Source organism: Myotis brandtii, unplaced genomic scaffold (assembly GCF_000412655.1).
Source record: "Myotis brandtii unplaced genomic scaffold, ASM41265v1 scaffold54, whole genome shotgun sequence".
NCBI classification, from domain to species: Eukaryota; Metazoa; Chordata; class Mammalia; order Chiroptera; family Vespertilionidae; genus Myotis; species Myotis brandtii.
In genome coordinates, this window is record NW_005369989.1 from 507,923 (window position 1) to 534,003 (window position 26,081).

At 34.3% G+C, this 26,081-nt stretch overlaps 1 protein-coding gene across 2 annotated transcripts in view; it reads right to left on the reverse strand.

Annotated features, from left to right (window-relative positions):
- The window catches only part of SLC4A7 (solute carrier family 4, sodium bicarbonate cotransporter, member 7), an 80,742-nt gene that overhangs the window by 25,489 nt on the left and 29,172 nt on the right, over positions 1 to 26,081 (reverse strand). Inside the window, exons 5-14 of one of the 2 annotated variants that reach the window (XM_014549227.1) lie at positions 23,738 to 23,876; positions 23,345 to 23,505; positions 22,393 to 22,581; positions 19,481 to 19,849; positions 13,854 to 13,969; positions 11,780 to 11,937; positions 9,957 to 10,044; positions 8,094 to 8,240; positions 4,035 to 4,141; positions 1,631 to 1,805 (exon numbers count right to left, since the gene is read on the reverse strand). In XM_014549227.1, coding sequence (XP_014404713.1) covers positions 1,631 to 1,805; positions 4,035 to 4,141; positions 8,094 to 8,240; positions 9,957 to 10,044; positions 11,780 to 11,937; positions 13,854 to 13,969; positions 19,481 to 19,849; positions 22,393 to 22,581; positions 23,345 to 23,505; positions 23,738 to 23,876 — 1,649 coding nt within the window. The remainder of the gene's footprint in view (positions 1 to 1,630; positions 1,806 to 4,034; positions 4,142 to 8,093; positions 8,241 to 9,956; positions 10,045 to 11,779; positions 11,938 to 13,853; positions 13,970 to 19,480; positions 19,850 to 22,392; positions 22,582 to 23,344; positions 23,506 to 23,737; positions 23,877 to 26,081) is intronic. The other variant, XM_014549226.1, reaches the window with a different exon arrangement.

Sequence of the window (26,081 nt, forward strand, 5' to 3'; positions counted from 1 at the left end):
GCTCTCCCTGTAAATTACCTCCATCTATTCTCAGTTTCAAGCCCCACTTGTCTCAACTGCTCCCAATCTACTCATTCCTCCCTGATCACTACAAACTCTGGAACTCCTCCTCCTACCATCTCCTTTTATAGTTGAAGTTCTCATAAAGCATGTGAAAACAAACACATTTCCAAACCACCTTCCTCCATAACCCACTCTGAGCTCTCCATTTCCATTATTTCAACTCCCACGGCTCTTCCTTGATCTGACTCCTGCATGGCCCAGCACCCAGGACATGGTAATATACTATCTAGACTTTTTCCCCCTTAGGTTAGGATCATGGAGGGCAGAAGATGCATGCTCGTGTAACACTCGTCTATATTCCTCTGGTGCCTAATGCACTATCACAAGCACATGGCATTAGATGGCAGGATGAGATGGGTAGGCAGAGAGAGATGGTCACAGTCCAAGAGCAAAGCAGTATTTCCATGATGGAAACAGATGAGACACAATTCCATGGGGACCAGCAGAGTTACATGTACAATTCATGTCAGCACATGAAGCAACTTACAAAAAATTATATGCCTCTAATACAGTGATTACAGAGTAAGGGAATATTATCTAAGTAATTGAAAATAAACTGAGCTGAAAGGAAATGTCAATTGTCAGTTTTATCTCCTGTTCAGCTCATGAAATACTTTAATTAAAAAATATCACTACTTAGCTTTGACTACTTCTTAACCTTTTATTTGTAAAAAAAATAAAAAATAAAGTCAATTTTCTCCCCAAGAGTAAATATAATTAAATAAAATACACTTAAGAATTACAAATCATCTCATTTAAAAGCCATTAAAATATATATAAACAAAAACTTGTCTTCAAGATTTTACAAAGCACTATTCAGTTATACTCCCACAGCCCCTAATACAATATTACCAAGATCAAAACAAAAACGAAAGAACAAAAAAACATAAAAACTTTCATTTTAGTCAAGAACAAAAAGCATAAAAACTTTCATTTCAGTCATGTCAAATTACAGATGCAGGTTTCAGTTATACTTTCCAATGACAAGCTTTGACTACTTTCACACAAATTTAGTTAACAGCAAAATTAAAGCAAGCACCACTTCAAAAATCCATCATTTGTCCACAATTATGTTCTCTTCTTCCAGTCTAGTCCGGGCCTACCCGCCAGGGCTGATGAGTAAATATCACTCACATGGCTGTACCTAATCCTATGATGCCTTACAGGATGTGACGTAGCCCCAGTGGTAAAATCCTCCACCCACAACCCACCCGGACTCAGTTCAAGCAGACTACCCCCACCAGACCCTTCTCCCCCAGACAGACAACAAAGCCTTTTACTCAATTTATAAAACCATTCATCCAGCAAGCCAGGATAAACTTTTCTTCTTCTTTTTCTTCTTCTTTTAATTTTATTTTTATTTTTTACCTCAACTGTGCATCTTCTCCTGTTCATATGGCTTCCCCATGTTTTCCATAGCAATTACCTTTGGGGGAAGTCTGCTTTTGGACAGGTTACATGCTGTGGGTAGACTCTTCGGATAAAAGTAGGAATAGTGAGACAAATGCACACAGACACTTGCCTCTGAAGAGCTAAGAGCCTGGCCGCTACCAATCTTTGTACTCACTATTCTGCCTTCTGTAGCTTCTCCAAGCAGCCCTCCAAAAGTGATTACAGGAGACATACAGGCACAGTATAGGAAAAGAATCGAGGCCAGGCACTGCAGACTTAATGCATCCTTGAAGTCACTCAAGAAAAAAGGTGCTTTCCTTTTGATGTCAAGTATCAAACCACCAAAAAGCCTAAATAGGTGAGATGAAACTCGTCAAACTGTACACTAGAGGATTCTAGCTATTGCAATCTAAAACTATGGGCTACATAAAACTGCTGGTGTCTAGTGTTTTGTCAACAAAAATTAATATCCTATTTAAATCATGGTATAAATTACAGAAGATATACTCATTTAATCTAACCCACTGGTAGAGGAAAGGTCGATCTCATTAAGTTAAGAGACATAAACATCTATATTTCATGGACTACATACTGAAAAAACTGCAGGCAAATGATTTTATATGAGTAAATGTAATTTCAGACACAAATGGGCAAGAAAATGTACAATAAAAGTAAATAAAACCTAACCACCCATTCATGAAAATATGCATAAGCAATTCTAATAATTATTATCTACACTATAAATCTTAAAGGCAAGTGTCAGAAATAGCGGGAAGGCAATTATAACGTAAGTTATAAGCCCCCCAAATACCCTTTAATATAAATAGAGTATGCTGTGCATAGATCCACTCAATTGTAAATTAAATAATTTCAATTACTTTTTAAATTAGCACTTTAATAGTATAAATATTTCTGGTCCAGGAAAAAAAGCCTAAAAAGTACTTCAGTGTATGCAATTTACTTTATTTGTAGTCAAACTAGTGCACATATTACTAGGAAGTTTTAATAAATATAAAAATCTATATTTGCACATCAAAGCTGTATGTGTCATTTCAATGTGTAAGGTTTTTTTTAAGTCAAACTTTTGGATACAGTTAACTTGAAAGCACTCCACTAAAATATAAGCTCTGTGAGGAGCAGACTTTTTCTTATTCAGTGTCATCATCTCGTGTCTAAGAACACTGCCTGGGACATAGTAAGTATTCAATAAATACTTGTGACAAATCGATAATTCAAAAACGTTTTGTGACTCAAAATATATATAATCATTCAAATCCCTACTGTAAAAACACCCCCAAAAAATTAATCTTATGCTTTCAAATGCTTTGGATGTTTCAAGCTTTACCCTTCTAGCTTTTTTTTTTTAAGTTAATAGTGAAATAGATCCTAAACACACACTGACAAGTGGAAGAAGTTACCCTATAGATAATCTGACAGCAAGGGGAATTAACTTGCAATAATAAAGGTGCCAATGATAATCTAAAAATAAAATCACACCATCAAATCAATAATTGATTATTTAACAGCTTATATAAAGCTTACAGATGAGTGACCATGAGATCAATGGGGGCCTTAGCACTTCTCAGTGACTAATCCTATCTCAATTTTTTTTCTTTATTGATTAAGGTGTTACATATGTGTCAATCCTATCTCAATTTGAAGTTTGAGGAAATAATAATAACAATAGCTAGTATCAGACCAACACCTCTTGCATGGGGACAATCTTATACCCTATTATATTCACAGAGACTAATATATTAGTCAATGGATTAATTGTGAGTTTAAGCTTCTCTAAAGTTTATATTTAGTATACCATGTTATTTTTTTTCTATGTAGTACTATTTAGGCATGTCATTACTATCCCTAATAATGTATAAGATATCCTGCTTTTTAAATAAATATTCAAGATTCAATATTTACTTCTACAGAGACCACCAGTGGACAAAAGGTTATCAATATCCCATGCTTTTCTACAAAAAAGTAAAATAACATTTCTCTACTTCTACAAAATATTTTAAGGCAATGTTTACACCTGGCAATATATTCTTTATTCCCCAAAAATGAACAACTTCAACAATTTTTCTAACTAGGTTTCCAGAGATCAATACCATGGATTAATTATACTTGTCTAATTTTACATTATCGTATGATATAATGCCCTTTTAAGAGAATTAAGTCTATGCACACACACAAAAAAATTTGGTTATAATTCCTTTGTTTCCATAATTCTCTAATATCATAAGGAGAATTATAATAGAACTCCACACTTTCTTTAAAAACCTTTCTGTAAATTAACCTACTATATAACTGTACAACATTCTTAACATGGTGCATATTTTCATTATAAATTAAAGCTTGGTATACAGAACCCAAGTATATACTAGTAAAATTATCTTTAAATATATATTAATTTCCTTCAACATCACATACCTATACAATAAGGCATTTTTTTAATATAAAAAAATACCATGTAAGGTTAGGTTCAAATATTTGCAAAGAAAAAGACTTTTTGTGCCTTTTTCATCAATTCAAACCCTAGTCTCCAAAGACACCCACATTGTATCAGTATTTGTACCCACCGTCCAGTTCTCTGTAGCTCAGGCCCAGCATGGTCAGCGGCCTCTTTATGAGTTTCACCCGAGCTGGGGGCAGATCCATTGGGAAATACAGGAATCTTTCTCTTTTCCTGCATTTCACACACAAAAAAACACACTTTCAGAATGTTTTTTTAGGAAGGCTGAGATGGCTTCTTCAATTCAGAGGGAGCATGAGATCTCTTACTGGATATATATACACGTGTGTGTGTGCAAGCGCATGCGCTGTGCTCCTAGAAAAAGATGCTTCCTATCATCAGCTTCTACTTTAAATAAACTCTACTTTAAAACAGAAGCCAATATTTGTCTATTAATATTTCTATGTTCAAGCTCAGCTTGCTCCATTTTATACTCTAATATCAAATACACTATAAAACACATTCATACACACCATTTCAAATTACTATTCAGCAACAGGAACATAAATAGCCAATAAAAGCATTGCTCTTAGCAGAATTTTTAAAATACTGCTCATGTTAACTACTAAAAATGTACTTAACATTAAGAAAAATGTAAGTGCAAGTTTTCTTTTACTAAGATACGTCCCTTAAGATATAAATAGCACAAGGGTTATTAAAAGCATAAAAAATCAATATCCCATTATATTTTATTACAAATTCAAGAGTACTATTCTCACTTGAAAAGAAAGGAGTGAGTTTATTTGTTTGTTTGTTTTTGGGTGGGCTGCCCAGCGAAGTGAGCCAGGCGGGCGGCCTCGGGTCCTCTGCGCCCCCTCTCCCGGGAGGGGCTAGGGCGGGGCCGCCTGCGGATTGGCCGCCGGGCTCTAAGAGTGAATTTTTAATTGGTTACTTGGGCCTAAAAGAATGAGAAAGAATTAGAGAAAAAGAAGGAGAAGGAGCAGGAGGAGGAAGAGGGAGGGAAGTAGAAGGAGCAGGGGGGAGAGAGAGGTAGAGAAAGGTGGGGTGGGTGGGGTCATCCCAGGAGAGCCCCTGGTTCAAAGACTCTAGATGACTTAAAACTACCTGGTTTAAATGTTCAATATGTATAGAGTATAAAGACTTATCCATAATCATAAAATTACCATTTGAAAATATCAAAATAAAAATCTAAATTACATCTTAGCTCGAGGAAGAAAACAAAATCATGGAATTTCTGGAAAACAAAGAATTTTATTTTATTAAGAAAAATGAATTAAGCATCTAAGCTCAGGAAATGTTAAAACAAAAAAAAGAAAAAATGAAAAAGAAAATCTTTCCTGAAAGAAATAAAACAACTAAAAAGCAGAAATTGAGTTAGAAAAACAAAATACATTAAAAAAAAAACTAAAATTATATTTTTTAAGCTGCTCTATTTAAAAAATATGGTAAACCATTAGCCAATCACAATAAGGAGGCAACTTCACAAACTGAGGGGAATTATTTATATATATACATATCTATAAAGAAAGAAAGAGACTATACTGTACAACCCTACACAAACACATTTAAAAGCTTGATGAAATGGGTAATAAACTAGGAAAACACAATTTCCCAAAACTGACACCAGAAAAGAGGGAAATCGTTACAATGATTTACTAAAACTGACCTTAGAAAAAATAGAAAGCTTACACAAACCAATTTCCACAGAATAAGCAAGTTGTTGAAGCCTAACATATAACAAAATATTCAGGCTCAGAAAACTTTACAAAAGAATTCTTCCAACTTTTAGAACCAAATTATTCCAAGCCATTTTAAAGTTTTAAGAACACAGAAAAAGGAAAACTTAAAAAGTTTTTATAAAACAACTATAATGATAATACCAAAACACAAAGATTGCACAAAAATCTATGGACCAATCTACTTAAGAGATGCAAACAACTTAAATAAAGTACTAAACAAAGACTGCCAGCACATTAGAGTCCAGGTTGGGTTTATTCCAACAATGCAAAAGGTAGAATTCATATTAAAGAATTTATTAACATGATTTACCATAATAATTGATAAAGTTCATATGATTGTCTCCAGAGATGCTAAAAATTCAACATCCGTTTATATTAACATTTTCCATAAAATAGAAATTAGGGTATTTTCTGAACATGATAAAAATGTTTATTTTTGGTCCCAAAATCAGTAAATTATTGAGAGAAACACTAGAGACACTGACCAGTTAGAAACTAATTAAGAAATGCCCATATCAACTCAACTACTACCTAACACTATTAGAGATTTTAGACAATACAATTAGACAGCAGAAAACATATCAGAGGTATAAGAGTTTGAAAAGGAGAGAATAAAATACTGCAGATGATATGACTGAAAACCTACATATAATAAAAGTATTAAGAAGGATGGTAGCATAAATATATAGTAATATAAGAAATATACAGTAACATAGTCTTCATATACATAAAAGTAGCAAGCAGACAATGTAATAGAACAGAGACTTCATTTGCAATATAAACAGTAAAGATAAAATTCTAATGAATACACTGAGCAAGAAGCTTGAAAAGCGTAGATAAGTAGAACATTATAACATTCCTTAGGACACAAAAACTGACTTGAAATAGGAAAACAACTAAGGAAAGCTATACCATGCTCTTGAACAGATTCAGTGTTATAAAGATGTCAATTTTCCCTCAGTTCATTTAGAAGTTTAACCACTATCATAATTTCTTTTAAATTGTTTTTTCTGTAAATAGGAAACTGATTTTAAAGCTTACATAAAAAAATAAACCAAATACAGCCAAAGAAATTCAGAAAAACAAGAGTAAGAGGAGTCAAGAATAAATCTAGATCTTCCAGATATTAATATATCCCAAAAAGCCTCAAAAATTTAAGTGTGGAACTGATCCATTGAATAGATACACCAATGATAAAGAAACTCCAAGACCTGAATGCATATGAAAATTTAGTAAATGAGAAAGACAGCATCACCAATAAAATGGGAGTAATTAAAAATATATATCAACTTTTTAATAAATTGGGACAACCAGACAGCAATTTAGAAAAAAGATAAAGTTGGGTGCATACTCCACAAAATATACCATGATGAACTCCAAAGGATCAATGAACAATTCAAATGTTAAAAAAAAAAAGTGGTGGAAGGCAATGAACAAAATATATTCAGAGAAATTCAACCTCACTAATTATAAAACAGCAAAGTAAAATCACATTAAAATACCCAATAGAGTAAGATAAAGATTTCTATCAGACTAACAAATATCCAAAAGTTTGACAACATACTGTGTTGGTGAGGCTGCAGGGACATAGGCACTTTCATACCTCACTGTGGGGGTCCAAAATAGTTCACCGGATAAGAAAAGATTCTGCTAATTACCTACTAAAGTTATAACTCCCATGCGAGTCAGCAATCCTATTTCTGAAAATTTATCCTACAGCTCTATCTTCACAAGACTAATATGGCATATCACTACCATGATGTGGTTTGCAGCAAAAGACCAAAAACATCCTAAGCCAAGGGATAGGATAAACTATGATATATCCAATAAACAGGATACAACAAAATGGTGAGAAAGGAACAAGGAATATTTCTAATGATCAGATAACCAAAATATGTTGTTATATAAAAAGAAGCAAGGTGCCAAACAGTACACATAGTATATTAACTTTGGGTAGAAAGAGAAGAAAATAAAACTGTAGGTTCATATTTCTTTGTACTGAATAAAAACTAGAAGGATAAACAAAAACCTAGTAACAAATGGTGGCCCACAGAAGGTGGTACAGAGATGAGAACATCAAGGGGACATATTGGGGTATAACTTCTCTGAGTGTTGTATACAGTTTTGATTTTTAAAAATGTATAAAGTAGCCCTGGTTGGTTTGGCTCAGTGGATAGAGCGTTGGCCTGCGGACTGAAGGATCCCGGATTTAATTCTGGTCAAGGGCACGTGCCTGGGTTGCGGGTTTGATCCCCAGTAGGGGGTGTGCAGCAGGCAGCTGATGATTCTCTCTCAAAACTGATGTTTCTATCTCTCTCTCCCTCTCCCTTTCTCCCTGAAGTCAATAAGAAAAATTTCTTTTAAATGTATAAAGTATTTTTTTTTTAATGTTGTAAATGTACCTCAAATACTGTACGGACTCTTACCTGAGAAGGAACACTTTTTGGTGGCTCTATGCGTATAGAAGGATCCCACTCTCCTGGAGGCAGGACAGTTACTTGATCTAAAAACTCATCGATTCCAGATAAGAGGTCATTTCTGTCTTTTGCTTTATAAGCTACATCATGAAAAATCTAAAGGAGGGGGGAAAAAAAACACTGAGTAAAAGAATTTTAAAGTTGAAAGAAAGTTCTATACAAAGTAAATCCACTTCAGATAACATGAATAAGTATACAATAAAGATAATTACCTAACCTCTTATCCCACCCTGGGTAATAACTATAAAAAATAACCCATTATTAGTATTACCAGATGTATTATCAGTAACAATAAAACAAAATAAAATAGTGATGTGCTAAGGCAAAATAATTTTTAAAAAGATAAATTTTTACATGGGAAATACTCAGCAATTCATTACTGAATAAAATACTGCAGCCTGTCTTTCCACTTCTAGGATATTCAATGTCATTTATCCTAAACCAATAATCATGGATGTACAATCAACTTTACTTAAACACTTAATTTATTTGATCGCTTATATTTACTTGGGTGCCTACTATTTGCCAGGCACAATTCTAAACACTTGGAGAGTGCAATGGAGACAGATAAGGCAAGGTCCCTGTACTCAAGAGCCCTAGGGAGCAAGATAGTGAAAGAAGTTAATTACATAAATACATAATTGCAGGTAAAAATGAATGCTGTGATAAAAATAAAACAGGTGAATGAAAGTCTTACAGGAGGTAACACTGTAGGAGAAATGTGAATAAAATGAGGGACAAACCCATGCAGAGGGAAGAGATGGTAGAAGAGAACTCAGGCAAAGGGAATAACCATTGTGAAGGACCAGATGCAGGAAAGAACATAACACATCTGAGGAACAAAAGGGAAACTAATGTGGCCAGGGCAAAATGGGGGAGGATATGAGTTTCAAGAAGTATGCAAAGGCCAGATCAGACAGATCCAATTCAGAGAATGGCAAAGATTTTAGGTTTAAACATAAGTATATAACAAGATGGCATTGACATATATGGATCAAGATAATGATATATTGAAATCTGCATGTAATTGGTAGTGTAGAGGAGACTATGCTAAGATTCGGAAAGTCCACTTTAATCACCAAAGAGAAGAAGGTAGAGTGTAAACCAGAGAAGTGGCAGTGGAGGTGGCAGGTTAGATGCTAAAGATATTAAGGAGGTAAAATCTACAGAATCTGGTGACCAACTGTTTGAGACAGGACAGACAAAGGAGGTCAGGTTCAGGTATTTGGGGTTTCAGATACCTTAGGGGCACACGGCAGAGATGGCTGGAGCCTCTCCAAAAGAGAGAGAAGTCCTGATCAATACAGGTCATGGTCAAAGGTGAAGTTCACAAATGGAAGAAAGAAACTAGAGGAAAAAAGGGGGGGAAAGAGAAAAAGACAAAGCCCCGAGGAAACCCAAAAGAAATTATATCCTAAAATCCAGGATGAAGATAATTTCTAGAAGGTGATCAATAATTTCAAATGTAGGGGAGAAAATAAAAAAAATATCCACTGATCCTGACAGAATCGTCCTGAAGACCGTAACAAAGGCAAAACAGTTGAAGAGAGTGAATATTAGATATACCTGAAACCTATATAATTTTATTAATCAATATCACCCCAATAAATTCAATTAACAAAAAGAGTGAATATGAGATAAAATATTACATACAGCAAGGTCAATTCTTAAGCATCGCTATAAAAGAGAACTATAATAAATATTATATGCTTCATAATTGGTGTCCAAAAGGATTTGAAATTCCACTTCAAAAGGGACTTTATATAGTATACGCTTCATAATCAGTGTCCACTTCAAAGGGTATGTAATTACCTCATCCGTCATGAGAGTGGCTATTGATCTTCCAATTTCATGGTACTGTGGTGCCTTGCCTGCTGGACCCAGTAACAAAAACAAAAACCTAAGAAAACATTAAAATACACACATTTAAACATAAACAACATACACACATAAATCTCAGCAATCATAAAAAAAAACACTGAAGTATCAACACAAAAACACTGATCATCTGCCCACCCCAATCACTGAAAAAAGTTGGCAACTCTACTCAGACTAAAGCAGATCACAGAACTACGAAAGGCATTCATAATTAACTTCCTACTAAGTTATCACTTCCCATCTTTCTTAGGGTAAGACAGTAATTCAGGAATTGAGTGTTTTACATTAAAAATTCCCATCTTCTATATCCTTTTGAATTTGAGTAAACAATTTTCTCTGGTCTGTTTGACAATAAATAAATAAATTAGTGAATACCAATTCCATTGAAGTACTTAAAAGGTTTGCCTAGTAAAATAATTAAAGAGTATGCACAAAAAAATCCACAAGTCCTCAAAATATAATCTGGATTAAGACTAATATTAGTATAGTAGTAAAAAAGGAACTAATTCCTTTGGAAGGAAAATGAATTTTTATCTACAGCTTCAAATTTATCACCAAACCAACTATTACTTGATTATTTTATTTATTTATAGTGACTAAATAAAAAGTAATTAACTTCCTATTTAATTATGTCCTTATTAATGACAGTAAAATGTTAATATTTACACTTATCCAAACTAGAAGTATTCATCTTCCTATTTTATGAGAATGTAAATATGAATCTATAGAATTATTTTTCTCATTTATCTTAATACTACACCATTAATGCACCTCAGTAAAGCATATTGAAAATAGGCATGTACATTTCAATCAAGTTGCAGTTAATTCCTCAGATTTACTATTATAAAAATAATTTTTAAATATTTTTAAATTATTCTCATTTGGAATTAAGTTTATACAGTCAATAGCTAAGGAACTGATTACTCTTTATAGCACAACTTGCTAATTATTCTTATGGATATTACCCTTATTTTCATTTTTACTCATAATGTATTTTGAACAGAAGATTTTGGTCAGGTCAGAACAAAGCTCTTTGCCTAATTCAGGGGCATTATCAATTTAATCAACTATAAGGTATTATTATCCTCATTTTACAAATGAAGCTTAGAAAATTTACGTCAGGTCTGACCCTCCCACAAAAGTGGAAGTGCAAAAATTCAACTCCATTTTCTCTGACTCCAGTGCCTGCACAGATCATATATCTAAAATGAACCACTTTTTAAACCAAAACTCCTGAGATGACAAAATTCTTATAAAGGTATCAATGAAATATTTTTTCATGCTGCAATTATTTTTTTTAATTTATCTTTATTGTTGAAAGAATTATAGATATACTCTTTCCCCCTACCCCTTTGTTTTTTTAGTTTTAGGAAGAGAGATTGTCCTTGGCTGGTGTGGCTCAGTTGGCTGGACTGTCATCCTATACACCAAAAGGTTGCGGATTCCATTCCTGGTCAGGGTACATACCCAGGTTTTGGGTTCGATCCCCAGTTCTGGCAACCGATCAATGTTTCTCTCTCTCCCCCTCTCTCCAACGCTCCCTTCCTTCCTCTTTCTAAAGTCAATAAAAATAAGTTATTCAAAAATAAAAAGAGAGATCATACTTTTATCCCCTAGTAGTCAAAGCCTTTGGCACAATGGCAACATTAATAATTAAAATGATATTTTACTAGATACATAATGGAACATGTTCCTTCAGTATGAAAAAACTTAGATTTTACATGCTGAGAGCGTGTTCATTGGAACGAACTCTTTACCTGGTCGGAACAGGGACTTCAGTCAGCCCTGAGAGGAGAACAGCGGGAGCCAGTCTCACAAACGCGATTATCGGTCTTTCCAAAAAGTCTACTTCTCCCACCAGAACATTGGATGCCTCAGCTCCTGAAGGAATTTTCCTCATGAAATTCATATCAACCTATTGACAAATAAATAATCATTTAAAATAAAATTTACATGGTGTTTATAAGACTATTTAGAGGGAAACAGGAAAGAAAATATGCCTTCAAGACTAAACTGGTGATCTAAAGAAGATATAAATCCCAAAATTCTCACAAAGGATGGAGTAGACAAATACAAAAAAGGCAAGCAAAATACATCTAGGAAAAAATACTCCCAATTGCTTCAAGTATCATAATCTTTACTATTTCAGAGATCTAAATTGTCAAAACATAGAAACGAGAAAAAAAATTTTCAATGAACACAGCACTATTCATTAAAAATTATTTAAAGACAAAGTATAGTTCACAAACTAGCAATAGTTCATGAAATTATACACAGTGCTAAAAAATATTCACTTCATGATAATCTATTACTTCATCTTAGAAATGAGTTAGTCCCTTTGTCTTTTTTATAAGTCCTATTTTAAAGAACTCTGGGCATTCCCCAGTATTTTCACTAAATGGGGGGAAAATTTTGTTTTTATTTTTTATTTAAAATGAAAATAAATAGCCATTACTGGTATAAATATATGGTAGTGCCATATAATCAAATTTGGTTGTCTGTGTATAATTACCAAGGAAAGGTCACAAACAGAAATCGAAGCATGGGAACTTTGTCATTTATACACAGTTTCACACAAGTCACTAAACAACCACTTACAGGGCTATCCATTAACAAGAAAGCAGCACTTACAGCGGGCCTCTTGAGTCCCACACCCAGTGTGCCACAACTACAGTGCCAGGAGGCAGACTCCTGCCCAACAGGAGACAGGAGGTGTACACAAGGATGGGCCAAGTAAAAAAAAAAGCAAAACTGTGACAGAGGAACAAAAATGAATGGCATCTGCCATGTCTAGAGGAGATCTATAACGTAAACTATACTCATGGACTCATCTCATAAGAATAACTTGAATTTAGTCCCTGAACACTTTCACTCGTCTGAGATAACAGGAGCACCAGTAAAAATATAACCGAGTTAGCACAATAGCCTTTTTGTAGAGTCAATGTCCCATATGCAAGGCTTTCTATGATTGTAGAGCACGAAACGCAGCAAAGTTGCATAGCACAGATCGTCATTCAAACTCCTTTTCTGCAAAATGCAATCTATGCTTTGCATTATGAAAGACTGAACAAATCTTACTTGGAATAATCACATTTAATTAAATGACATTGGATACAAAAATATTAAAGCATTGAAAGTCCTGTAGCAAATTAAATTTAACAGCATTATATTAAAATGGCCTTTAGAATCAATTATGCGGAAGTAGTACTCATAAAGTACTCTTTAAATTCTACTGTAATTTGAACTTGTAGTTTTTGCCCCTTTTTAAAAAATACATTTTCTGTTTTTAAATCCATGCCTTTACCTACCCATGGGGTAAGCGCCGATATGCTTCCCAGTGACATTCCAAAAAGTACTGACACGGTCTGCAGCCGTAATACCCTGAACGTGCCTACTACTGACGCCATAAGACCGTAATTCTGGAATCACGTTACAGCTAGAAAAAGGCTGAATTCACTACCATTGCTATAACATCATTCCCAGAATTAATCTTTCTAGTGGTGGTATCTCCAGAACAAATGACTAGAATTCAAAAGGTACTGAAGTTTCATGGTATCTGTGGGTAGGTATGGATGAAAATACCGTATCATTCACATATTCTTTAGTCAGAATTTCTAAAACTAGTAAGATATAGTGATATTCAAGTGCTCCGAGACTGTTACCTTGCTCACAATTTCGGACCTTAAATTAACCTATCACAAGCATCACAGGCAGGTTTGTAAGCATCAGTCTATTAAAAAAATTATTATAATCAATGTTAATAAAGGCTCACTGCTAGCGATTTTCTTAATAAGAATGATTAGGAAAATGTACAGTGAATGACAGAATTACCTTGCTGAAGTCAACAGTACTATTTTCTCTGCTTCCTCCACCTCCATTACCTTTAATCTCGGCACTTTTACTAGTGTCCAAGTTTCCAGGTGCAGACTGTGGAGAGGCCAAAATACCTGTATTCAAGAATAAACAAATTCCAAATTAGTAAGGAGAAAATTCACTGATTCTGCTCCTCTCCTGAAAGTGATGGTTTATTAAAAGCAAATGTGCAAGGTAAAAAAAAAAAAAGTGCCAAGTGTTAGTACCAAACCAGCAAGACCAAAATAACATTTTAAGCAATATTAAAGCTATACATTTTAACATTTTTAATAATACAATTACAAAAATGGTGACCTTTGCAAAAAGAAAAAGTGAATAGGTGCAGAACCACAGAAGAGGGAAGAAGTGAGTCTGATTACTACTACAAATGTTTAGAGATTACACTTCCAATATAGCTAACATACACGTGAACTGCAGAGGTTAATGATGCCTAACTAAACTTCACATGCTTGCATTAATAACAATATAAGTTTTCTGATAAATCCTAAGTGTAACGTGGGAAAATTTAAGAGCTACATCAACTAAATGTAGGTTAAATGTACCACAATGGTCCACAATCATAACAGTTTCCTCAATAATTTTCACTTCTGTTGGGTAACATTTGTGCTGCCGACTGTCATTATTCCTAAAACAATACAACTTTATAATAGTGATGTTTTTTATAATCACTATTTATAAAGAAGAAAGGGATTTTTGTTGTTGTTGTTTTTTGTTAATCTTCACCCAAGGATATTTTTTTCCACTGATATTTTTAGAGTGAGTGGAAGGGAGAGGGAGAGACAGAGAGCGAGAGAAACATCAATGTGATCAAGGCCAGGGATTGAGCCTGCAACCAAGGCACATGCATTTGACTAGAATCTAACCCAGACCCCTTCCCTCCATGGGCTGACACTCTATCCACTGAGCCAATCCAGCTAGGGCTAAAGAGGAAGGGTTTTTTAATTAAACAGACCTGTGTTGAAATAAGCACTCTGCCACTTTGTAAGCCATGTGACTAACTCACAGTCACGCAACCTCTAAGATGCAGATAAACTTATAAAATTAGTTTGTTTAGATTAGAAATGATAGATATATGTTCTATAAAATGAGCTTGTTTGGATGACATGTCCCAGCATTAGTATGCTCATTTTAAGGGACAGTCAGCAGCAACATTTCACAACAATAAAATAACCTAACAACACCCTGTAGCATATAACCAATTGTTACCACTATGACTTTTGCAAAAAGCTCAAATCTCAAAAATTTTAAAGTACAATCCAGATTTCTACCATTAGGTATACTTCATTTTCTCAAAGCACCTAAGATTTCTAGTTCAAGAATATAAAACACTAAGTATCACAGGAGAAAAGGCACAAGACTTACGACAGATTTTACCACTCACAGGGCAATCTAGTGACCCACAGGAACTCACACCACATATATTTATTTGATGCATCTAAGTTTTCATTTTTCTAGAAGATAACATTCTACTACTAATAACTTTAAGTCATTCGGGTTTACTGTTAAAACTCAGTGAGAGAAGACCTTTGTAATATTCACTTCTCTATTAAATACCTAAACTAGGATATCACTGTGGCCCCAAAATCTCAGTATGAAAAAGCACATCCAATCTATTTAGCCACATGCTCAATCTCTGGAAGTGTTAGAGAATTCTGAAATAAATAAAATGCTTCCTAAAACTTATTTTTTTCAGCATTTTAGCTTCGTACAAAAAAGTCATTAAGATTCCTCTTCTTTGACCTTTGTCCCTAAACTTCCAGATGACAATCTTTTTATTAAAATACATGCCCAAGAGGGGAAAAAAGTTAACTAGTATTTTCAGTAGTTTCCACCAACTCCCACACAATGATGAATATCATTAAGACCCTGGCAGCAAGTACAACAGAGCATCAATGCATCTATACTTGTAACTACTAAAAATATTCAATCTGTAGATGTGTAACCAAATAGGACATGTGCGTAGTTTTCCAAAGCAGTCTCAGCAAACAGACTTTGGAGAGAAGAATGGAATAAGAAGAAGGTTATGGGGGAAAGTAAGGATAAGGCAGGAATGGGAAGAAGAAATGATATGGAACTACTTGCTGGTAAAGCCAGATGTGACCTGAAGTCACTTAGCTAACCTGGCCATCTTAACCTGTAAAAACTGCCATGACAAGTATGTGTCAGTTTCCCACCATTATCTTCTCTAGATAACCCTTCACAATCTCAGCTAAGCTAAAGCTGTTTTCTCAATCAGTAAAGGCAACCTCCCTGTTCCTGCAATAAATTCCTAGAGCTCAGAATTAAATGAGTAAAGTCCCCAAAGTTCAAACTACCATTAGCATAGATAACTCAGAAGGACCATATTTCTTTGCTTTAAGAAAAATGAAAAAATGTGAGTATATGTACATATAATATTAATACTGAGATTCAACAATCATACTAGAGAAAGATAAATCAAAGTTATCAAGAGTTTTCTGTCATTAAAAGTTTGCAAGTAGAAGCAGTTGGAGCAATGGTTCACAATCTGGAAAGATTTTGTCCCCCAAGAGGCAATGTCTAGAGGCATTTTGTTTGTCACAGCTAGGGAAGGAAGGCCAGGAATGCTGCTAAACATCCTACTGTGCACAGCACAGGCCCCTGAAACAAAGAAGGGTTCAGCCCAAAATGTCAACAGTGCTGAGGCTGAGAAATCTTGAGTTAGAACAGTGTTTCTCAACTTTTTTCATTTCATGGTACACATAAACTAATTACTAAAACCAGCCCAAAATGTCAACAGTGCCGAGGCTGAGAATCTCAATCTTGAGTTAGAACAGTATTTCTCAACTTTTTTCATTTCACGGTACACATAAACTAATTACTAAAATTCTGCAGCACACGAAAAAATATATTTGCTTATCTGACAAAAAAAAAGTAGGTATAACTTTGACTTACTATAAAAAATTATAATAATAGTTATTACCTACCCTTTTGCTCCAAAGTGACTTTTTAAAAAATCAGGTACTATACTTGTATAAGGACTTCTGGTACCAAGAATTAACCAATCATTTGCAACCTTACTATTATTATTATGTGACGTGACTAATAAGAATCAAATCTATCATATGACTTATATGTATATGGTTCAAGACCGGGCATTCACACCAGAGAGCTACTGTTGTGTTAGCTGTTGTCACTTTTTCATTTGACAATCCAAGGGAAAAAAAGGTCAGTCCCCCTGACTAAACAGTCTGGTATTGCATGTTTAAAAAATTCTTGTGCCACACCACACTGGTTGAAAATCACTGAGTTAGAAGATAGTTACAAAACTAGAAACGAGTCTACCTCTTTTACATAATTACTCTCCAAAAAGAAGCACTAATGGGAAAACACCATTTTCTTTTCAACTACAGGTATGCACAAAGCATGACCCATCACACAAATATCTATGACATTAGTCTTTCCAAAGTTATGCCGAGGCCACCTATTTCCTCCTCTAACATCACATCAGACTTCAAGAAAATTAAACCATAGTTTCCAGGTGCTTTAAATACCAAAGGTAATTAAACAGAATAATATATAGCCGCTCCTATTATTTTCATTATATACTAAAAACTTCTATAGCTGTCTTCTTAAACAGTAATTGTGAGCTTTTTCTTATCTTTAGAAATTCTCTATCTTCCATTCTAATTTCTTTTCCTTTAGAAAGGCTGATAAATCTCCTGGCATCCTAACTGCAAAGGAGGAAAAGAACTTTGTTCCTCAATTCTCAGTTAATTGCTCCTTTTATCCCTTAACAGCATGGCCTAATAAGCTGTTGAGACCCATATGTCACTTCCTCCCTAGATAAAATTTGTGGTCCCTCATTATTAATAACATAGGAGCTGGCAAAACAAGAAATATTCAGTGTTATTGAGATATCAGTATAAACAAATATAGATTTTGTTCCAGGTAGATCTGAGCTCAAGTCCTTGCTCTGGTCATTTACAGTATGATTTTAATATCTCTAAGTCTTAATGTTCTTCATTTGTGAAATAGAAATACTAGCCCGAACCTCATCATATTGTCCAAAAAAATAGAAATACGATATCTGAAAAGTAACTATACCTATGTGTGGAACAAACTATAAAACAATGATGGCTATAACTACAATCATAACTAATGTTGCAATTATTTAGCCACAAAACTCCTAATTTTTTATTTCTAAAAGTCTATCACTTCTTGGCAACTACAATGAGCTTTCTCTTTTTTTTCCCTTTCAATCCTCACCCAAAGATTTATTTATTAATTTTAGAGAGAGAAAAGAGAGAAACATCATGAGAGAGAAACATCAACTGGTTTCCTCTCGTACAGGCTCCAACGCGACCAAACCCGCGACCTAGGTATGTGCCATGACCAGAGACTTTTCTGTATATGAGATGATGCTCCAACCAAATGAGCCACCCAGCCAGGGCAGCACAATGAGCTTTTATTAAATGTATTTGGCATGTTTGGATATCGCCAATAAAGAGGGTGTGAGGCTTGCATATAGTAGTAGGAACACAGAGATTTTCAGTCAGGCTACTTAGGCTGTCACTTACTAGCTAGTATGATCCAGGGGAAATTATTTAACTTTTCTGAGTTTGAGTTTCTGAAAATTGTTGTAACCAATTTTTATACCAATTAAATAGGCTAATTTAATAACTATAAACTACCATTGAAATGTTACATATTATTGGTATTATACATAAGTGTGATAATACCATGTGATTAAAAACACTAGGTAGTATTTGCATATATCACATTGATACTTGACTGTCAATAGTCACTATGTCAATAGTCATATGAACTGGGCATAAATGGATGTATCAATGTACATATCATTAACATAAAAGAGCCAAAATTTTCATAATACATAAACCTTAAATAAGTTACAAAACTTTTATCCACTAAGAAATAATTTTTCTAATTCACATACAAAAATATACTCTAGCCACAACTACATAAACACTGGTCTTGAAAAGTTCCAGGTAAATTTGGATTAAAGATAGTTATGACATTAATTAAATAATAGACAACTAAAATCTATTCCAAAATATAATACTAATCTTGAAATAATGATGATTCGAGGCAGTCCTTAGGGAACATCAATCGTCTCAGACAAAATGAGAAAAAGAACATTAGATCCTATTATTGTCAAAAAGGTTAAAATATACTGCATTATTTGGACAAAAGCACCAAAGAGTAGATAAAAGGCACTTCACCTCATTATCATTTATGTACAATATGTTCATTCACCTTAATGCATAAGAAAAGCCACCATTTTTCTAAAAATCATGGCAAATTAAAAGATTAGTATCAAAACGTCTACGTTTTCCTGAAGCATTCAAATGCAGGCGGACCTGTAATTTCAGTGAAAATTTTTGAAAGGGCTTATTAAATTATGTGTAGTTTTCTTATAAAATTTTTAATAATGCTATTCTTTTCTAAAATATATTGTAAAGGGGAGGGGGGGGAACCATGCAGAAGTCAAAATAAATTAGAAGCATCATCTACAAATGCTGCTAAAGCTAGGTGCTAAAAGGCATTCCAAGTGCAAGTGACCCAGAGGCAGAAAGCGCCACGCAGGGAGGACTGTAAATAGTTGCCTGGAGTTATGTCAACATTTTCCTCATTCTTCTGCTCCTGGCCTTTCGATGCTTCTAAGTCTTCCTCTGGCGGATGAATTACTACTGTGGGAATATCATCACTGGCAGGAGAAACCAGTAGTTCTGGGACCTGCAGCTGACTCTGTTGGGAACTTCTGGAGGTCAGGCGACTGATGCTAGGGCTAGAAGGAGGGCTGTTTGGAGGGGTGGGCACTGGGGTTGTACACCTCGAGCCTGCAGGGGTTCCAGCTCTCGCAGAAGGGAGAAGATGACTGAGAAGAACAGATAAAGGTGATTCTCCTCTCAGTGAAAGGTTTGAGGCAGACAGGCCTGTTCGCAAAGAGTGGCGGGAGGCGGAAAGGCCTTCCCCTGAGATAAAACAAATAAATGAAAAATGATGAAGTTCACTGCAGAAGACAAATAGAAACACACACCAAAAAAATCAATTCACACTGTAAATAGCAAGGTTTCAAGACCTAACACTCCAAACTCATGCTATCAGACAATCAGATTTTTAAATATTAGAAAGTCACTGAAAAATTGTTTAAGCTGTAATTAGTTCCCTGAAGGTATATCCAAAAAAAGATAACAACAAAAAATGTTAATGTAGAAGGTAGTGGACAATATTATTAGTAATTAGAATGCCCAATAGTGGCTTTTTTTAAAAAGAACAATATCAATGCAAAGTTGCTGCTTAAATAAATGATAAATATTAAATAAGAAGATAATATAAAAATCTAAGAAAAAGAACCCAACACAAAACTTACCAGCAGTAATGGCTTAGTATATTTGCCCTACACTGTACTGAACCACAATAATTATCTCTCACCAGAAAAGTCCACATTGACCTTATTAATACTTCCTAACTTAAATCAAATCTTTGTAACATTAAGTCAACAGTGCATCACCTATTCATAGTGCTCACTTGTAAAATTTAAAAACATAACACGAGTTATTGTTTTAAGAAGAGAAATATAATGTCAATTTTAAAAGATATTCTTGAGCTTTCTAAAGATATTAATAAATGTCCTAAAATAGGCTTCCATTTGTGATACAGCAGATAAATTTAAACAAATATGTTCAATCTTTAATCTACCTAGATAAAAATAAAGTATTTCTCACCAAAACAGCAAAAACAAAGTGAGTCTTGCATATTTTAAAAGGTAATGTCTATTCATACTTCAAACACCTATTCTACGAAATATACCTTCATAAAATTCCATTGTTTTTAGGAAAACAAGAAATGTAACAATAAATCCCATATGATCTAAGTCTAAGTAATCAAAGCTACATGCTCAAAAGATCCCAGAAATATTAAACATAAAGATTAATCTTCAACCCATAAACAACCAACGTTTAGTTAAAAAATAAAGATACATGCAGGAAAACTGTTAAATTACAATACAAGCAATGAAACAGCACAATTCCCTTGTTAAAAAAGAAAACAGCCATTGTCTGATGATTAAAAGAAACCAATTGAAGAATAATCTGGAACCACTGCATATGAGAAATAAAGATTTCATAGGGTCTCTCTGGGTAAATGAACCCATTTCAGGGAAGTAGAGAATATACAATACATGAAAAATGTAAATGAGAGGCAAAATGTGACATACATGGCGTGCTTTTAAATTGAACTTAGGACTGTAAAAGATTTCTTCTATTCTTAAGCTTCCTTAACTGTACAAAGGCCCAGTTTAAAACAGATTAAAAAGACTTAAAAAAAAAGTAAAGAGGGGTGAGGGGGTGGGAACACCTGTAATAGTGTCAACAATAAAAATGAAGTTTAAAAAGAAAGAAAAAAATACTTTAAATGGTTAAATGATCAGAAGAAAATGGACTCAAGTATTTTACCCTGAGCTTACAATGGTTACTGTCAACTTCAGATAAATTAAACCCTGTCACCTATGGCTGTTTGCCTGTAGAACACTTAAAAGCCTTATTATTTTAGGGACAGAAAGACACTGTGGCCCATCCTCCACTCCTCTTCACCATAATCCTCCTAAGCCTTGGGTAATAGCAGCAGCGAGAGGAAATAGTGACCCTCATAAGCAACTCTAACCTTCTGCACCTGGGTTTTCAGAGTCACTGTCATCAGCTCTCTTTGACAGCCAAAATAGAACCCCAGTGATGTAATCCTCCGCTTTAAAAAGAGGAAAGGCAAGGCCTCCATGTGTCCCAGCCTTAGGATAGTGACAAAGGTAAATGGCTAAAAAAAAAAAAAAACAGTCTCCCCACACCCCACGTATAACCCACTGCTAGACCATGAAGGAGAGTGGAGAGAGGAAATACACAGGTCTGTGGAAAACATCAACTAGGTCGCTCCTAGCATAAGATAAGAGCAATCATAAAAACTTCTCACAAACTGTATAAAGAAAGAGCAGTGAAATCAGGAAACCAACCCCAAAACACTTGTTTATACCCAGATATAAAGTATATTCAAGAGACAGAAAAAAAAAATCACTAGCAAAAATCGAATATAGATAATACAGTTCAAATCCAAGATTTAGAATTTTAAAAAGATTATACTAAATTTATAGATCATAATCTAAGCCTCTTTAATCAATTATATAAGAATTCTTGAACTAAATAAAAAAGCAGGAAGGAGAAGGAATTCAGATATAGTGATAGTATTTAAATATTACTGATACTTAAGTGTGCCATATTAATAAAGTGAATGCTTCATTTTTATTTCAATCATTTCTACAGATAATTCTGTCATGTTGAAAAACATTTTAGAAAGACATCTTAAAAATAAACAAATAACAATATTCTTTTTAAATAACAAAAAAGAGAAGAAAATGGCCTGTGTAATTATCTGGAAAAAAATATTTCTCTTTCCCAAAATGTAATTGTAACATACTAGAATGCTGTTAGAAGTGTTAGAAAAAATTGGATGCCATAACTTATCTCACCATTCCTTTCAAGCAAGTGAGGGTCAGAATGTTTCTTGCCTATATCTGCAAAAGATCGCACAAGGGGAATCCGACTGGTGAATCTTTTCTCATTCTGATGATGATGTCTCTTCAGAAGGGCTTCTCTGACATTCTCTCTAATGGATTCATCCAACTGGCCAGAGGCTATCATGTTGTCCAATACCATATCTATTCAAAGAAAAAATAAACAAATAAATAAATAAACACTTGAATGACTATAGCATGGAATAAATTGTAAGTGAAACCATACTAAGAAAATAAGATTCTTACATAGCTCTGGAAAGCATTATTCTTTTCTTGTACTGAATAATGTATGCATCAAGATAAATATGAACACTATCCAACAAAAATGAACAAATTACATAGAGACCCTGATTTTAATAAGTACTATTATTTATAAAGAGGCCACTGTTACACACTAATAGCCTCCCTATAGTTGAAAATACTTTCCTGATAAGAATATAATAAATTCTATTAAACTGAATATTCAATAATATTGGCTTCCTAAGAAATGAAGGTATTTTATTGCGTCGCCTCATACTTTTCCCCAAAACTGTAGATGAATATCTTAACTCATTCATTCATTTAATCATTAACTATTTACTGAGTACCTATTATGTGTTGGAAATACAGCAGTCAGCTAAACAGATTAAGTTTTTGCTCTCACTCTTGCAGCGGTATAGCGACAATGAGCAAATAGATAAAATATCATGAAGTAATAAGTTCTAGGAAGATGAATATATTAGGCTATAAGGAGGGTGCAGGGGATGGGGAGATGGATGGTGATGCCATTTTATAAATTACTGTGGTGACTGGACTATTTTTAATTTGAATGGCTATAGCAAGGCCTAAAAATTCTACTCTATTTCCCTTATTTAAGAACCTCTAATTTCAGTACAACTTAAATATAAAAGTATCAATCTGCTATAACCTGCTATTTCATCTAGAGTGCCTGCTCGCATATCCAGCATGACTGTTCCATTTAGGATGCAACTTCTTAGTTCAAAGAGACTGTGCAAAGAGAGAGTTGCCACATAGGGTTTACTCCACCGGTCGCCACCATCTTCAACATCCTCTTCAAATTTCAGCCATCTGAAATGGATAATATATAAAAATATTTTATAAATAATGATGATTTCATTGGCCTATTTTAATATGATAAACGTAAACTTGTTCTTTTAAAGAGAAACAAGGATCACATCACCACCACCAAAACAAAATTTGGTTACAAACACATTTCTACAAATTAGGCTAATGGTCTACAATATCTATTAGTCACAAGTTAGCTTTGCAGTTCCTCCTACTGAGACCCAGTGCTGACTACCTGGCAGTTTCTTTCCATTCGTACTCTTCGCCATCTCTGTAGTGCAGCTCGTCCATCTCCGTGAAGAGGTCATGCGGGATGTGCTCCTCATCATCATCCTCCGTCCCGAGGATGAACTGGACCCGCTGGGACGGAGTGTCTTAACAAAATAAGAATTGAAATACATTCAACAGTGTTCTCCATTCAAGGATTAAATTCAGTTTTGAAAGGGAAATCCTTTGGTTATAAATAAATGTACTCCAAAAAATAAATAAATAAATAAGAGTACACAGAAAATTCACATCACAGATGAAAAAGAAAAATTATATGTTAAAAATAAACAAGACTAATCGTGTAACTAACTGCTGTAAAAACAAATCAACTGACGTAAAAACAAACAAATGAACATAAGCAACATCCAAAACCATGGAAAATGCTATACTCAAAGACAGGACTTTCCCCTCACTACAAATATGTGGAAATGTTAAATAAAATAGAACATTAAAAAGTATATAATTAATATGTAGCTAAGTTCAAGAGTGAAAAAAAGAAAATCTCCAAGTTCCAAAAAATATGAGAAAACCCAAACTACAGGTATATAGAAATCAACTTTTCCTACTATCATGGAGGAGCCAAACTCTGTCAGCTGAGGTTAGGAAGGCAGGACAGTCACGATAAGAAACAAATACCCCACGCATGGCATCCGAATTTAAACTATGCGGTATGATATCTCCAAATAGAGAAGTGTGCATAAATTCTAGTCTAGGACAGTTGAAACAAACTATCAAACAACAACAAGCAATAATTAAAAACAAATTCAAACTCTGCTGAACATAAGAGATGAGCTCAAATTCAAAGTATACACTAAAGTAAACAAACATTCACGCACTTGTAGATGCAACAAACAGGTATCAAAACAGGTTAAAGAGTAAATTAGAGGGAATTATTAAAGGAAAAGGAAGATCTGAGGGAAATCAGACAGAATGCATCAATGAAAAATAAGATGAAAAACACAAAAGGTTAAGAGATGCAGAGAACAGAATAAGAAAGTTGAAAGGGAAAAACTCCAGAAAGAGGGCAATATAAACAATAGGGGAAAGGCAACCATAGAGCTCATCTAACTTGCTTATCCTCTCTCAGAGCTCAGAGACCTGTGCTGCCTGTTGTCCAATGTCTGAAAATTACCATTTCATATAGTTTACCCATTTTCCTGTTTAAAATGGGAGGGCAAATCCAATTAGTCCTGTTATTCCATCACGTCTAGAAGCCAAAGTCCTCTATAATCCCTTTTTAGAGAGTGGGGAAAAGAATGAAGGGACTTCATTCATAGCAATTTCGAGGATACATATTGGCAGTTGAAACCAAAATAAACCAACCTCAGTAGCATAAAACTTTTCTAGGGATAGTTATCCCATTAAAAAGTCACAAATATGTCCTACACCAAATTTATTTTCAAGCCACTGTATTTAGAATTCAAATATCATAACTTAGCTTGAACCATCAAATCACCCACCCAAGTGAACAGATAAACATACTTACTCATAGTTAAGTAAATAGCATTTCTATAAAAATATTGTGTGCCTTTTTATTCAGTATGAATTAGACACGTACTGATCCACTCACAGAACAGCCTAAGATATCCTAAACTGAATAGATACATGACATGGAACAGCAAAATACTTCTAAATTACTTTACATCATCGAACTTCACTAGTGATCTGTTTCCCTTGCTAGCTGTATGACCTTTGTTAGCTGTATGACCACTTAAGTATTTTATTAGTATCTTTCAATGCAGGCTGTCAAGCCCACCTTTTTGCCTCTCTAAGCTAAAGTTTCTCCATCTATACAATGAAAACAGTAATACCCATCTCTTAAAAAATACAGAGAAGAGTAAATAAAAAAGTGTATGTCAAGGGCTTGGTGCAATGCTTAGCACAGAACTGGCACTTAATATTTTACTAGGCCATCAGTATTTTCTTCCTTATGTTCATATGGTAGCTGTATTATACACAGTAATTCTTTCCCTCTTCACAAAAACTTTCCTTTACTATAGCACACAAGTGTCGATAGGGATGCAACTCACAGAGCTTTGCTGGAAGGCACACACACTAGTGTAAAGAGGGCCATGTGGGCCCCTGTTGTCCTAAAAAACCACTGCCAACTAAGTGCAACTGACCATTCCCACCTCTCAGGACCACTTAAATCATCACCAACGATATTTATTATCAGGTAACACCCTCTTTCCTCTACTATATGCCTTTTTCTTCTGATTTTCTCTGCCTATTGGTACTTCTATGTTTCTCTACTTTTCAAACAAAAATCCCATCCTTCCATAAACCATATTATCAAATCAGAGCACTCTTTA